Source organism: Leucoraja erinacea, chromosome 8 (genome assembly GCF_028641065.1).
Source record: "Leucoraja erinacea ecotype New England chromosome 8, Leri_hhj_1, whole genome shotgun sequence".
NCBI classification, from domain to species: domain Eukaryota; kingdom Metazoa; phylum Chordata; class Chondrichthyes; order Rajiformes; family Rajidae; genus Leucoraja; species Leucoraja erinaceus.
The window spans coordinates 3,536,008-3,550,992 of NC_073384.1; the positions used below are offsets into that span (position 1 = coordinate 3,536,008).

At 40.7% G+C, this 14,985-nt stretch overlaps 1 protein-coding gene across 1 annotated transcript in view; it reads left to right on the forward strand.

Annotated features, from left to right (window-relative positions):
- kif16ba (kinesin family member 16Ba) overlaps nt 1-14,985 on the forward strand; it is a 123,672-nt gene that overhangs the window by 38,312 nt on the left and 70,375 nt on the right. Inside the window, exons 10-12 of the mRNA XM_055638839.1 lie at nt 3,485-3,660; nt 8,745-8,810; nt 11,301-11,360. Of these exons, the coding sequence (XP_055494814.1) occupies nt 3,485-3,660; nt 8,745-8,810; nt 11,301-11,360 (302 nt within the window). The remainder of the gene's footprint in view (nt 1-3,484; nt 3,661-8,744; nt 8,811-11,300; nt 11,361-14,985) is intronic.

The following is a 14,985-nucleotide window of genomic DNA, read 5'->3' on the forward strand; positions in this document are numbered from 1 at the left end:
TATACATATCTATCTTTGATGTACATATTTGTCATATGTACTGTGCCCTTGCAAAAGTGGACAGATTTAAATTGCTCCTTAGCCACCACTAATAACTTGTGTGTGGTCAAAACTCATTATTCACATCATCGTAAGATTCTCAGAGCCACAACCTGTCAAAGTATCTATGTGTAGGAAGGAACTACAGATGCTGGTTTAAATCGAAGATAGACACAAAATGCTGGAGTAACTAATCGGGACATGCAGCATCTCTGGAGTGAAGGAATGGGTGATGTTTCGGGTCAAGACCCTTCTTTAGACCCGAAGAAGGGTCTCGATCCGAAACATGACGCATCTCCAAAGATAATAACCTGACCCGCTGAGTTACTCCAGCATTTTGTGCCTATCCCCAAGTATCTCTGCTTCTCCATTTCTGGCATCATGTAGTTTCTGAATTTTAATTGCACTGCTTACAGGAAGTATAGTTTCATTTGTATAGGATGTTGGCTCTGAAATCTCCTGCTCTTATCTTTAATTTTTTTCCTGTTGCTCCCCAAAACCTACTGGTTTATTCAATCATTTGCTCCTCCTCTCAATGTCCCATCGGGCAGCTTGATTTATAAAGGTGCAAGTCAGCAAATTTGACAGAAGTATTACATTTCATTTCCCTTGTGTTTTTCCAAGTCCAAGATTCTCCTCATTAGAAACTAAACCCTTCTTTGCTCCAATACTTTGTATTTAATTGCTTTTAGGAACATCATAATTTGTTTCTGTGTCCAAGTAACCTCCAAGCCCTTTTACTGTTTCTTCTGAATTATGAATGTGTTCATAATTGCAAGAGCAAATCCTTAAGTGAATTCCTCTTAATGGGATTTGGGACGTAATAGAATTGATAAGTCTGTTATAGTGCAAAAGTAATTTGTGTCTTGATCTGTGGCCTATTTCATATTTGGTGAACTGAACACCTCCATTGTGATCAGCAATACATAAACAGAATTAAATTTGTGCATGACCCATGCACAGTAGTAATTAACTAGTTCAGTTCAGTTTACTTCATTGTCACATGCACCGACCGGGGTACAATGAAAAGCTCTGTTACGTGCTAACCAGCCAGCGGAAAAACATGACATGATTATCGCGCTCTTCACAGTGTACAGATACAGATAAGGGAATAATGTTTCGTGCAAGGTAAAGCCAGTAAAGCCCTATAGTAGTTCAGATTATTATTGGCCAAAAACCACCTCCACATTCTTTTCTAAAGTATCAATTAATTTAATTGGATCTGGGTGTCAATGGCAAGACATTGTGTTGTCCCTGTGTTGCCACTTGCAGGGATCTATGAACGTTGACCCCAAGGTCCTTCTGTATATCAATGCAGTTGAGGGGGGCTGCCATTAATGATGTACTTTCCCCAAACATTTGACCACCCAAAGTTCAACATCTCACACTTGTCCAGATTAAACTCCATCTGCTGTTTCTCCATATCTGTAACTGATCTATCTATGCCCACCCTGCTTCTTTTGAAGGAACTCGCCAATGTCTGCAACTCCACCCAGTTTTGTATCGTGGGGTGGGTAGCCAAGAAAATCTGGTGGGAGAGATTTGCTCATTTCCCTCATCTTTCTCAACCTTCCTCTGCTCTGATGAACAATGTTTTCTTTAACTTTGGTTCCTCCAACAGGAACTGGAGAAACTGGTCAATTCCTCGGTGCTAAATATGCACACAGTGTCAGATCTTGTACATAATTCTGGTGCATTGGGGGAAATTGGTTAATTGAGCACAGTGGCACAGCTGGTAGCTTATTATCAAGGGGATATATTAGTATGACTGTTGCCTCACAACACCACCGACCTGGGATCGATCCTGGTTTTGGCTGATACATGTGTGGTTTGCACGTTTTCCATGTGATCCTGTGGGTTTCTTCCGGGTGCTCCTCCTTCCCACATCCCAAAGACGTAATAGGTTTCTCTAAATAGACCTAGTGTGTTGAGTGTGATGGAGAAGTGGGATAACCTATAAATAGTGGGAACAGCAGGATGTGGTGGGCCGAAGGGCCTGCTTCAATGCTATATCTCTAAATTAAAACCACACTTCGCTTGGATTACAATTATTGGCCATCATTTCAGATTAACAGTATATAATGTCAAATAAAGAGTGATAAGGCCAACTATTAACAAGGGGTATATTAGTTTTTGTTCACTTAAAGCCCCCAGCAGCCCCCAGCATTATCAAAGACCATTCGACCCACTAAGCCCCTGCTGACCCTTTCACACTAGTTCTTTGTTATCCCACTTTCTCATCCACTCCCTACACATTCAGGGTCAGTTTTGCAGAGGCCAACTAACCTGCAAACTTATGGGTCCTACATATTTTAATTCATAGCTGTGCGTATCAATCTTTATTAATAACATCTATATATTAACCATATAAGTTAGAAACATAGAATATAGGTGCAGGAGGCCATTTGGCCCTTCGAGCCTGCACCGTCATTCATTGTGATCATGGCTGATCATCCACAATCAGTAGCCTGCCTTCTCCCAATATCTCTTGATTCCGCTAGCCCCGAGAGCTCTATCTAACTCTCTTTTAAATTAATCCAATGAATTGGCCTCTACTGCCTTCTGTAGCAGAGAGTTCCACAAATTCACAACTCTGGGTCAAAATGTTTTTTCTTATCTCAGTGGCCTCCCCATTATTCTTAGACTGTGGCCCCTGGTTCTGGACTCCCCCAACAGTGGGACCATTTTTCCTGCATCTAGCTTTTCGAGTCCTTTTATAATTGTATACATTTCTATAAGATATCCTCTCATCCTTTTAAATTCCAGTGAATACAAGCCCAGACTTTCCAATCTTTCCTCGTATGACAGTCCCGGCATCCCAGGGATTAACCTCATGAACCTACGCTGCACTTCCTCAATAGCAAGGATGTCCTTCCTCAAATTAGGAGACCAAAACTGCACACAATAGTCCAGATGTGGTCTCACCAGGAGGTGCAACAGCAGGAGGACCTCTATACTCCTATACTCAAATCCTCTTGTTATGAAGGTCAACATGCCATTAGCTTTCTTCACTGCGTGCTGTACCTGCATGTTTACTTTCACCAAGTTGCCTGTATTTTCCAAATATGTCAGGTTCAATTCACAAGGCATATCCGTATACAGAACGGTAAATTTTTACTTCTAACATAACAATTTGTGTTTTGTCAATCCACCTTAACTTTGTATCATTAGAGTTATATTACATATTACAGCGTGGAAATAGGTCCTTCAGCCCAACTTGCCCACACCGGCCAACGTATCCCAGCTTTGCAAGTCCCACGTGACCGATTTGGTCCATATCCTTCCAAACCCATCCTATCTATGTAACAATTAGAATATCAATTCTATACCCACACCATTCTGTATATGTGCTGATTTTGTTTCAGAATGTGGTTTATTTAAAGATGCATTTAATGTTGATTGGGTAGGTCAGTGGTTCATTATTTTTCATTATCGTTTTTGATAGCCATTTCACCAGCAGATGTCAATTATGGAGAAACACTAAGCACACTTCGTTATGCAAACAGAGCCAAAAACATTATTAATAAGCCTACCATTAATGAAGATTCTAACGTCAAGCTTATACGTGAGCTGCGTGCAGAGATAGCAAGACTGAAAGCTTTACTCGCTCAGGGGAATCAGGTTAGTTTTCATCGTGAGTAGGATTGTTAATTTATTTCTGTTTTGGGGGGAAAAAGGCTTCTGATTATCAGTTATAATTACCTTGTTGGATTATGATAAGCGCCAAGAATAATAGATCTATGCAACTAATAGCAAAATCATTTATACTCGCTTGTGCTTAATTTTTACAAATTGCTATTTTCTTCTGTGAATTGTTACAGTAATAAAAGAACATATTAATGATCCTCAGACAAAAAAAAACTTGCACTAAATTTAGCTTTGTAGATTTATACACCTAATTAAGAAACTTTCTTTGGGATGTAATTCACAGTGGATTATGATTATGTATTGTCTTTTATACAAACTTTTCTTTCCATCAATGAAATGCCTGCAGATGGCAGCCAAGATTTTTTTTTCTCCTAATGCTGTTAAATTGTGGGTGAAATTTAAAATAGTGGTGTTTAAGGAGCATAACTAATGTCTGCTAGCATTATAAATCCAAATTCACAAATTAGCACATCTAATCTGCCTAAAATTATCGATTCACTGCAGGTTATCCGGGTTCAGTTTGGTTTTCTGAGTTAATGATATCATGCAGCGAACAGAAACCTTCTCCAGAGAGATGCCAATTTTCCTTCTTTCTGAGGAATGATCCCCACACTAATCCATGTCTCCAGAGATGCTGCCTGACCCACTGAGTTACTCCAGCATCTTTTGTTCTGTGTTTTATTCTGTAAACCAGCATCTGCAGTTCCTTATTTCTACCTATAACCATATAACAATTACAGCACGGAAACAGGCCATCTCGGCCCTACAAGTCCGTGCCGAACAAATTTTTTTTCCCCTTAGTCCCACCTGCCTGCACTCACCATAACCCTCCATTCCCTTCTCATCCATATGCCTATCCAATTTATTTTTAAATGATACCAATGAACCTCCACCACTTCCACTGGAAACTCATTCCACACCGCTACCACTCTCTGAGTAAAGAAGTTCCCCTCATATTACCCCTAAACTTCTGTCCCTTAATTCTGAAGTCATGTCCTCTTGCTTGAATCTTCCCTATTCTCAAAGGGAAAAGCTTGTACACATCAACTCTGTCTATCCCTCTCATCATTTTAAAGATCTCTATCAAGTCCCCCCTTACCCTTCTGCGCTCTCCAGAGAATAAAGACCTAACTTATTCAACCTATCTCTGTAACTTAGTTGTTGAAACCCAGGCAACATTCTAGTAAATCTCCTCTGTACTCTCTCTATTTTGTTGACATCCTTCCTATAATTGGGCGACCAAAATTGTACACCATACTCCAGATTTGGTCTCACCAATGCCTTGTACAATTTTAACATTACATCCCAGCTTCTATACTCAATGCTCTGATTTATAAAGGCTAGCATACCAAAAGCTTTCTTTACCACCCTACCTAATCTTACTTGTGTTGGGTAAGCGGCCTGTTTCCAAGCTGAACCACCTTTTGACTCTGCCCATTTAAATATTTTTACCTTACTGCTTTAGGCTTCTTCTTCTTGCGTATGGCATGCACAGCCTAAAGTTGCAGGACAACTTGTTCTATTTGATCTTATTTGATTGTGCACGCCAGGTTGATTGCATTCGCCAAAACACAGCGGACCACATGAAGGTTGCAATCAGCCACCCCACTAATTTAGTAAAGCTGAGCATTCTGACCAATAGAGTAACACTCATGCAATGCAGACACATGGAGCTGCAGACGCTGCTTTACAAAAAAAGACAAAAGGTGCTGACAAAACTCTAGGTTGGGCAGAATCTCTGGAGAACAAGGATAGGAGAAGTTTTTGTTTGGGACCCTTCTTCAGACTGATTGTGGTGGGGGGGTGGGTAGGTGGGGTGGTTGAAAGCAGGAAGAGAGGTGGTGGCGGGACAAAGTATGGACAGATTCCAGTGGTGAATCAGGAAACTGTTTGTAGCAATAAGGAGGAGGCTGTTGTCACAATCCCAGAAACACCAGCATAGCAGGAATGCTGATTTAATGTCCAGAAAATGTTTTCATCTGACTTTGGCTCAAATTCTTGTTTGTTTATTTTGGACCGATTAATTAAAGATCATTTAAAAAAAAATCTCTTTCATCTTTGTAATGTCGGATTATTCTGAAAGGTAAGTAGGAATAATTGCACTTTGTTAATCAAATGTAAATTCACCATGTGAGAAGCCGACATTTGGTATCAGCGGATAAAACAATAAATGTGGCAAGCACTGACTGCTGACACACAATAATTGGATTATTAATCTGGGAAGACTGGGAAAGAAAAATCACATCAAAATAGTAAATAGTACAGATCTGATAACAGGAATCGGGGAAAAGTGAGATAAAGAGTTTTAGACAATAGACAATAGTTTATGGGTTAGGCCATTTGAACCTTCGAGCCAGCACCGCCATTCAATGTGATCATGGCTGATCATCCTCAATCAGTACCCCGTCCCTGCCTTCTTCCCATATCCCATGACTCCGCTATTTTTAAGAGCCCTATCGAGCTCTCTCTTGAAAGCATCCAGAGAACCTGCCTCCACCCCCTCTGAGGCAGAGTGTTTTGCTGGCTGCTGATCAATAAATACTTGGACTATTTGAAAGGTATTCCATTTCTTTTTAGTAATAGCTTTGAAAAATACCAGCTATCTGACAACCAAGATTTGTTTTTGAACCAAGTCTCAGTGAGATTCTCTAGATTGGTTTAGGGGGTCTGGTGATGGAGTTGACTTGTGGAAGATCAATGGCTAGATCCCAAGTGATGTGGGCACAGTTTTTCCCAGCGGAGGTTGGCTTGAGAAATAGACGGGAACTCTTATTTGGGGGAAAATAAGAAAGAAGTGTCTGGAGAATTGAAAGACTGTAGGAACCAGGAATCCAGAAAACGTGAGCTGGCTCAATAGTTGGACAGTTTATGTTGAAGGAGGAACTTGGGGATGAAAGACGCTGAGATAATTTAGAGAAAAGAGGATTGTGTATAGTTAGAGAAATTTGCAGACGTGTGTGATCTTTACTACACAATTTTATTGCAATTATAACCAGTGGGAATTGTATTGTATTGTATTCAAATTTATTGTCATTGTCTCAATTTGAGACAACGAAATGAATTTCCCTTACAGGCAGTATCATAACAAAAAATCACAATAAATAAACAAATAAATAAATAATACAACATATTATAAATAAAATTGAAATTGAATTTTTAAAAAAAGGACAAACACAGAAAGTCCACGACACAACATAACATAAATGGCACCAAGGTGAGGATGGCACCATAGTCCAGCCAGCCTCCCCTCCGTGTTCATCCGTGGTCGGGGCCTTCCGAGCACCCGCAGTCGCCGCTCCGGGTGGCCCGATGTTCAGGCTCTCACGCCGGGCTGGTGGAACGCCGATGCCAAACCCCGACGGTGAGCATCCTCCTCCTCAGCGGCCCGGACCCCCAGATCAGCCGTCTCCCGCTGCCGGAGTCTGCAGCTCCTGAGTCCACAGGCCGAGCCGGGCAGAGTCACAGGACCCCGCGCTGTCCATCAGCGCCGCCCGCGTGGGAGCTCCGCAAACCGCAGCTCCAGGATGTCAGTGCAGCAGGTCCAGCACTCCGGGCTCCAGATGGCGACCCCCGGTAAGGCATCGCCAGCCCCGCGATGTTCCAGCGCTGTCCCGCCGCTGCTGGAGCTCCGGTCGATCCCGGCAGGAAAGGCCGCGCCAATCCGGGTAGGTAAGCCGCTGTGGGGGGAGGGGGGGGCGAGGACGCGACTCGAATAATAGTCGCGTCCTCACCAGGAAGCGGCTGAAGGACGGTATCCCCCGCACCGTGCCCTCTTCCCCCACATAAAAACACCAAAAAAACCCACACTTTTTCATAACTAAATAAACAAAAAAACAAAAAGATACCGGGCTGTAGGTGGAGGCTGCTGACACCAGCGCCACCGGAAGTACAATACTGAATGGAAAAGGGACTGACAACATTCGCCTCCAGTGAATAAGTGTATTTGGCAGGAGGTTTTATCGAGATGGGACAAAGTGGTGACTCCAATTGTTGTAGACTGCTTTAGTTATTGTTATAGTATTGAATTGATCTTTGGAAAATGCTGAAAATAAACCCATAAAGAGCAGCAGTAAACTTGAGGATTCAATACAGCAACAAAGCAGGAAGGCAGTAAGTGTTTATTGATTGGTAATATTTTGATGCAAGATATGGAAGTGCCGTTTCCAAAGCACTCAAAGTAGAACAGATAATTTTGGAAACTGTCTGTATTTGGTTTGTGTTTGATTTTTCAATGACTGCTGTTTGCATCTGTGTTGAATATCAAATACTTTTCTTGATTCTATGGTATCAGCTAGTTTTAATAGAATACCCAATTTGAAAATACCAGACCACTTATATTGAACATAAGAATACAAATATCACAGGTAAAGAATGTCTCCTTCAATATGAACTGTCCAACTATTGAGCCATTTTTATCTTTTCTGGATTTCTGATCCCAGCAGTCTCTTTCAATGGGGTAAAATAAACGCATTCATTAAATGTGATTATTTTCTCCATATTGCTTGACCTGTTTGTCAATAGAAACAATATTTTTTTTTCTTCTCAGTTGGAATTTTGTTTTTTTGTCACGTGTACCGAGGCACAGTGAAAAGCTTTTGTGGCGTGATATCCAGTCAGCGGAAAGACAATACACGGTTACAATCGAGCCATTTACCGTGTATAGATACATAATAAGGGAATAACGTTTAGTGCAAGATAAAGCCAGCAAAGTCCAATCAGGGTGGTCCAAGGGTCACCAAGGAGGTAGATAGTAGTTCAGCACTGCTCTAAAGCATATGTAAGAGTTAGTTTTGGTCAAGGAAAGAGGGATCAATGAAAGTTATGATGCAGCGTTTAAATTGCAGAACTTGACTCTATACACAAATTGCATTTTAAATACTTGAAGTGAAAAGATTGCAAATGTGGCTTCAACATGGAAAATTGAGAGGTAATCATAATTTGTCCATGCAGTCAGATACTTCACTCTGTCCCATGGTCTCTTTTCTTATTTAAAGCATGTTTTAACAGACCGGCCATTTAATGAACTAGTAAAGAACCATTGTACGTCTTTCTTTCAGATTGCATTACTGGATTCTCCGACGGCTTTAAGTATGGAGGAAAAGCTGCATCAGAATGAAGCTAGAGTAAGAAACATTACAATTATTGTGTTCCTTTTTATATAGCTGTATAAGTTAGAGAGAAATCACAGAATAGAAATTTAGTTCAATGGTATGCAAGTGCATTGCTTCTTATATTTAAAAATTCAACAAAGCAAGTACCGTCTGTAATTTACATTGTATGAATGTGAATGGAATCATTTAACGAGGGGAATCTGTTAAAATTATGTTAAAGGTTGAATATTGTACTTGGATAGTTTTCAACTTTTTACTTAATGTTACATTGTTAATTTTATATCATAAAACATAATGTGCCTTCCCATTTGTTCTGTCACTTTCTCATACACAGATATTTTCAGTATTGTCTATAGTTTTATGAAATTTGGAAAATTTTCTTGAAGTAATCACATGTTAATTTTACCACAAACTGAAAAGTTATTTTTGTTGGCCAACTAATGTTGAATGATGATCCTTGGTGGACACAAAATGCTGGAGTAACTCAGCGGGACAGGCAGCATTTCTGGATAGAAGGAATGGATGACGTCTCTGGATAGAAGGAAAGAAGGACGAGGCCCTTCTTTAGTCTGAAGAAGTCTTGACCCGAAACGTCACCCATTCCTTCTATCCAGAGATACTGCCTGTCGCGCTGAGTTACTACAGTGCTTTGTGTCTGTCTTTGGTGTAAACCTGCATCTGCAGTTCCTTCCTACACAGATGATGTGTAGGAATATGGGAAGTAAGCAGGAACAGGGTACTGCCTTAATTATATTGAATGGTGGTGCTGGCTCGAAGAGTAAAATGGCAGACTTCTGCACCTATTTTCTATGTTTCTCTGATCCTTGGTAATTGTGTTCTATTTTCACTTAATAATCATAAGCTTGTCAAAAGTATCACTCCAAATTCTGACTGTTGGAGAGATTGAATTATCCAAGTATTTTTATAAATCAAAGACATAAGAAGACACAATATGTCATTCAGTATGTTTAAAATCATGTCGTTAGAGGCATAGAGTGATACAGTGTGGAAACAGGCCCTTCGTCCATCTTGCCCACACCAGCCAACAATGTCCCAGCTACACTAGTTCCACTTGACTGCGCTGTCCACATCCCTCCAAACCTGTCCTATCCATGTACCTGTCTAACTGTTTCTTAAACAATGGGATAGTCCCAGCTGCAACTACCTCCTCCGGCAGCTTGTTCCATACACCCACACCCTTTGTGCGTCAAAGTTATCCCTCGGATTCCTATTAAATCTTTTCCTCTTCACCTTGAACCTATGTCTTCTGGTCCTCGATTCCCATACTCTGGGCAAGAGACTCAGTGCATCTACCCGATCTGTTCTTCTCATGATTTTGTACACCTCTATAAGATCTCCCCTCATCCTTTTGTGCTCCATGGAATAGAGACCCAGCCTACTCAAGCTCTCCCTATAGCTCATGCCCTCTAGTCCTGGCAACATCCTCGTAAATCTTTTCTGACCCCTTTCAAGCTTGGCAAATTCTTTCCTTTTACATGATGCCCAGAACTGAACACAATATTCTGAATGCGGTCTCACTGATGTCTTGTACAACTGCAACATGACCTCCCAACTTCTATATCCAATACTCTGACTGATGAAGGCCAAAGTGCCAAAAGCCTTTTTGACAAAGAGCCTTAAATAACATTTCAGCGTGGCAAAGAAACAGCTCTGTTATTCCTAAATTGCCAACATCAACCCATTTCTAAACCGATCATAAAGAAGTCATCAATGAAGGGCAGGGAAAGGATCAATACCAAATGAAAAATAATTTGAGATCGACAGCCAACAATGAATCACCTAAATGTGAAACAAAAATTACCCACAGAGAGTAGCAAAGAAGTTATAAACTAAGGTAGTGAGGGGCATTAAGGAGATATATTTTGACATTCCCTAGAAATTCTCTACACAGAAGGGTTTTGAAAGACTTTGCGGGTGTCTTGCGATTGTATTTAAAAATAAAATCAGCAGCAAGTTTGTAACAAAACAAAATTGAAATAACTTCTATGTCACTTAGTTGAGTCCCGAAGCGGAAAGGTTGTTATTACAAAAGTAACAGGATATGTAGATATGTAGAATATGTAGACCTGAACTCAAAATAAGCCCTTAAACAACACAGAGAACAGCAAAGCACAGAAGGGCAGAACTTTGAGTGGGCCTTCAACTAGAAGTTCTTACTATTCCTAAAAACAATTGAGGAAGATTATCAAGCCAGCCATCTTTCACTTTTATTGTTTTTGTTACGAGCGTTTCAATGTTAATAAATTCTATTATTAGCTTTGATTTTTAGCTTTCCCAGCTAAGTCACATAAAAAGTAGCTTGGAATGAACGGGATTGCGATGCAAGGTCAGGTGATAACTTTTACTGCTGCAGTTTAAAATATTTCTCTCTGACTGATCATCACAATCTATTCTATCTGCCGTGATTAAGGGCTTGTGCTAAAGACGTGTTAAAGTTTTATTTACTGGGACTGAAATTCTTGCTTGATTGCTGTGTGGCAGGTCGAAGAATTGACTAAAGAATGGACAAATAAATGGAATGAAACACAAAATATCCTTAAGGTATGAAATTATTTTATTGTCCTTTATTAAATTGAGTATTTACTATCTGAGTAATAATCCTACATGTAGCCATCAAAAATGTAACAAAAGTATATGATTGATTAAAATTCTCAGCTAACCAATCGTTACATAGTAAAAATGTTTAAATGTTAAGTTATGAACTTTAAAGAATGGACCCAACAAAGGGTGAAAATACATCTTATTTTGGTCTGGTACTTTCCTGAAATCCAGTTATATCAAAGTTATTCTGTCACTTAATTTTCTCTCGTGTTAAGCTACCTACGTCTACCAGTTTCATAAGTATACATGCATGCTAATATCGTGCATGAAAATGTGACATGATGTAGGCTCGTCTTTTTAAATACTTTTTTGAGAGAAATTAGTAAAACAGCAGCTATATAATATTTTGCAAGTAATGCATGGAGAAGTGTGTTGATTGACAATGCTTGGCAGATGGTGTTACAGAATGAAGAGTTTTTGCTTTATGAGTATCGAGAGGTTGGACGCAGTAATTGCACTGTCCTCGGAGAGGGAATATGTTTGGTCATTGGCTTTGGGGAAGTTAGCTTGTGCTCATTTGATGCAACTAATTATTCCCCTGCTAAATCTGATAAATCTGATTTTCCATATCACGTGCAATATGTTGACAGTTTTGAATAATTTATTTTGAATAAAGATGAAGACATTTTTGTTTTTTGCAGTTTTAATTGCGAGTATTTTTGAGATAATGTGTGCCCTTACCAGTGTCATAGAGCTACACAGCACAGAAACGGGCCCTTCGGCACATCTTCTCCATGCTGACCATGTTGACATACTGAGCTAGTCTAATTTTCCTGCATTCGGCCCATAAACTGCTCTAAATTCTTCTTATCTACATATTTGTCCAAATCTATATCTATATAATATTAAAACTCTGTGGCTGGCTGGCTGTGTTTCTGCTTGACTTGTGGCTGCCAGCCAACGTCAGACCCAGAAACGCTGAGTTTTTTCCATTTCGGTAGTGATTTCACTTTTCATTCCAAGTATCCACTCCTCATAAAATTTTGTTGTGTTTATGTACACATTTTAAATACAATCCTTCTCCTGCACCCCCCCCCCCCCCCCCCCCCCCACTCACTCATTTTGTCGCCCCCTGCTGGCCAGCGACCATAACGGCTGCTGGCGCCCGCATCTCGCCTCAAAGACGCCATTTAAAAAATAGCCGCACTGCTGATTCCTGAGCCGCTTGAGTTGGAGGACCACGTTTCCCGTGGGGGCTACGGGTAGGGAACGGCTGCGTTGGGGGAGCAGACCCAACGGGTCTGCACTTGGTCTAGTATACTATTAAAAGTCTCATCTTGCATGTGTGTGAGTGTGTGTCTGTATGTGTGTCTATGTTTTTCTACCTTTGTCAAAATGCTACGCGGTAGCACTTAAATTTTTACATATTTTTCCCCTCCACGCAGTAATCAGGTTCACTTAAGATTTCTTCCTATATTTCACAAGTTATTGACGATTCAAGTTTATTTATTTTAAAAAAAAGGCAAAAAACGGTTCTTACACACAGCTTTTTTCCGGGACTTTCCAATGATGATGTCACAATGCCACTCAGTGCACCAATCACAATGGGCTCTCAAGCTGCCGGGTTCCACAATGACATCACAATGAGACGTTGCCAACGGTAACCACTGCTTCTCACAGCAGCCTTTTTACCAGGAGCTTCCAGTGATGATAATCACAATGGGCTCTCAAGCTGCCAAGTGCCACACCCTATCTCCCCCCCCCCCCCCCCCCCCCTTTCCCAGTTCCCCCCTTTTTTTCACCAATCCCTCACGGGTTATTCATGATTAAAGTTTAAAAAAAAAAAAAAAAAAAACACCTTTTAAAACACCAGTTTCCAGTGACGTCACAATGCTAACTTTCACCGAATACTCCTCAATAGTCGCTACCCAAGCATGCAGAAGTCCTGCTGGTTTGGCATCTAGTAAACCAGACAATGTTCCCTGCACCCCTTTCCCACCCACTGGAGCCCTGGTTGCTGTGCTCTCGTTGAACAGATCGGGTTCACTGGCAAATGTATTATATAGTACCACGTAACATCAAAACAATGTAAATTAAATGTATGCTGGATATTTGCTGCAAATTATCCCGCAACCTGGAAAATTTGCTAAACAAGCATCACCCATGTCTGTGCATGGCAGATTATCAGAGCTTTACTGTGCATGTATAATAATTTCTTGATCAATAAATTTGAAAGTAGCATTAGTGTATTTTAATTACTGTACCTGTAAAAACGTAATGGCACGTCTGCTACAATGATATTAGTCAATAAAATTATTTGATGAAGTTGTGTAAAATTTATTGCCAACAAGTAAGTATTCTCATGGGCCCATTAAATCATATCAGAGCTATTCAGCATCATTCCCTTTTTGCCTCTGGGTTATGATAGAGAGTGCTCTCTCTCTTTCCCAGTGTTTCACTGCATAGCTCTTCCCCAACCGGGAGATGTATTGGTAAGTGTAGGAAGGAACTGCCGATGCTGGTTTACACCAAGGTAGACACAAGGTAGACGCAAAATGCTGGAGTAACTCAGCAGGTGAGGCAGCATCTCCGGAGAGAAGGAATGGGCGATGTTCTGGGTCAAGACCAAGACAATGATCCCAAACATACTGCAAAAGCAACACAGGAGTTTTTTAAAGCTAAAAAATTATCGACTCTTGAGTGGCCAAGTCAATCACCCGATCTGAACCCAATTGAGCATGCCTTTTATATGCTGAAGAGAAAACTGAAGGGGACTAGCCCCCAAAACAAGCATAAGCTAAAGATGGCTGCAATACAGGCCTGGCAGAGCATCACCAGAGAAGACACCCGGCAACTGGCGATGTCCATGAATCACGGACTTCAAGCAGTCATTGCATGCAAAGGATATGTAAGAAAATACCAAACATGACTACTTTCATGTACATGACATTGCTGTGTCCCAAACATTATGGTGCCCAGAAATGGGGGACTATGTATAATCACTGCTGTAATTTCTACATGGTGAAACCCAAATGTATAAAAATGGCCTCTATTAAAATCTGACAATGTGCACTTTAAACACGTGATTTTTTTTTTCTATTACATATCTCAAATTGTGAACTACAGAGGCAAATATATAAATGATGGGTCCCCAAACATTATGGAGGGCGCTGTATGTATTCCTTTTCTCCAGAGATGCTGCCTGACCCACTGAGTTACTCCAGCCGTTTGTGTCTGTGTGAGGTAACTGATGGAGAGGGAGAGACCCAAGAATTCATCTTTCCGGACTCAAACATTAGCCAGCACTTGCTGTGCCTAGCCTTGTATCACAATGTTCCGCAAAAGGCAATTCCTTGTTGGATCCACGGTATGTTCCTTGTCCCCATTTTCTTGCCTTGGCATTGGGGAGGGCAGACATCTACACCATGTTCCCACCAATGCCGTCAGTAATGCATCTTGTTCTAAATATTAGTTTAGTTTATTGTCACGTGCACTGAGGTAGAGTGAAAAGCTTTTTGTTGCCTGCTATCCAGTCAGTGAAAAGACGATACATGATTACTATCAAACCGTCTACAGTGTACAGATGCAGGATAAAGGGTATAATGTTTAGTGCAAGATAAAGTCT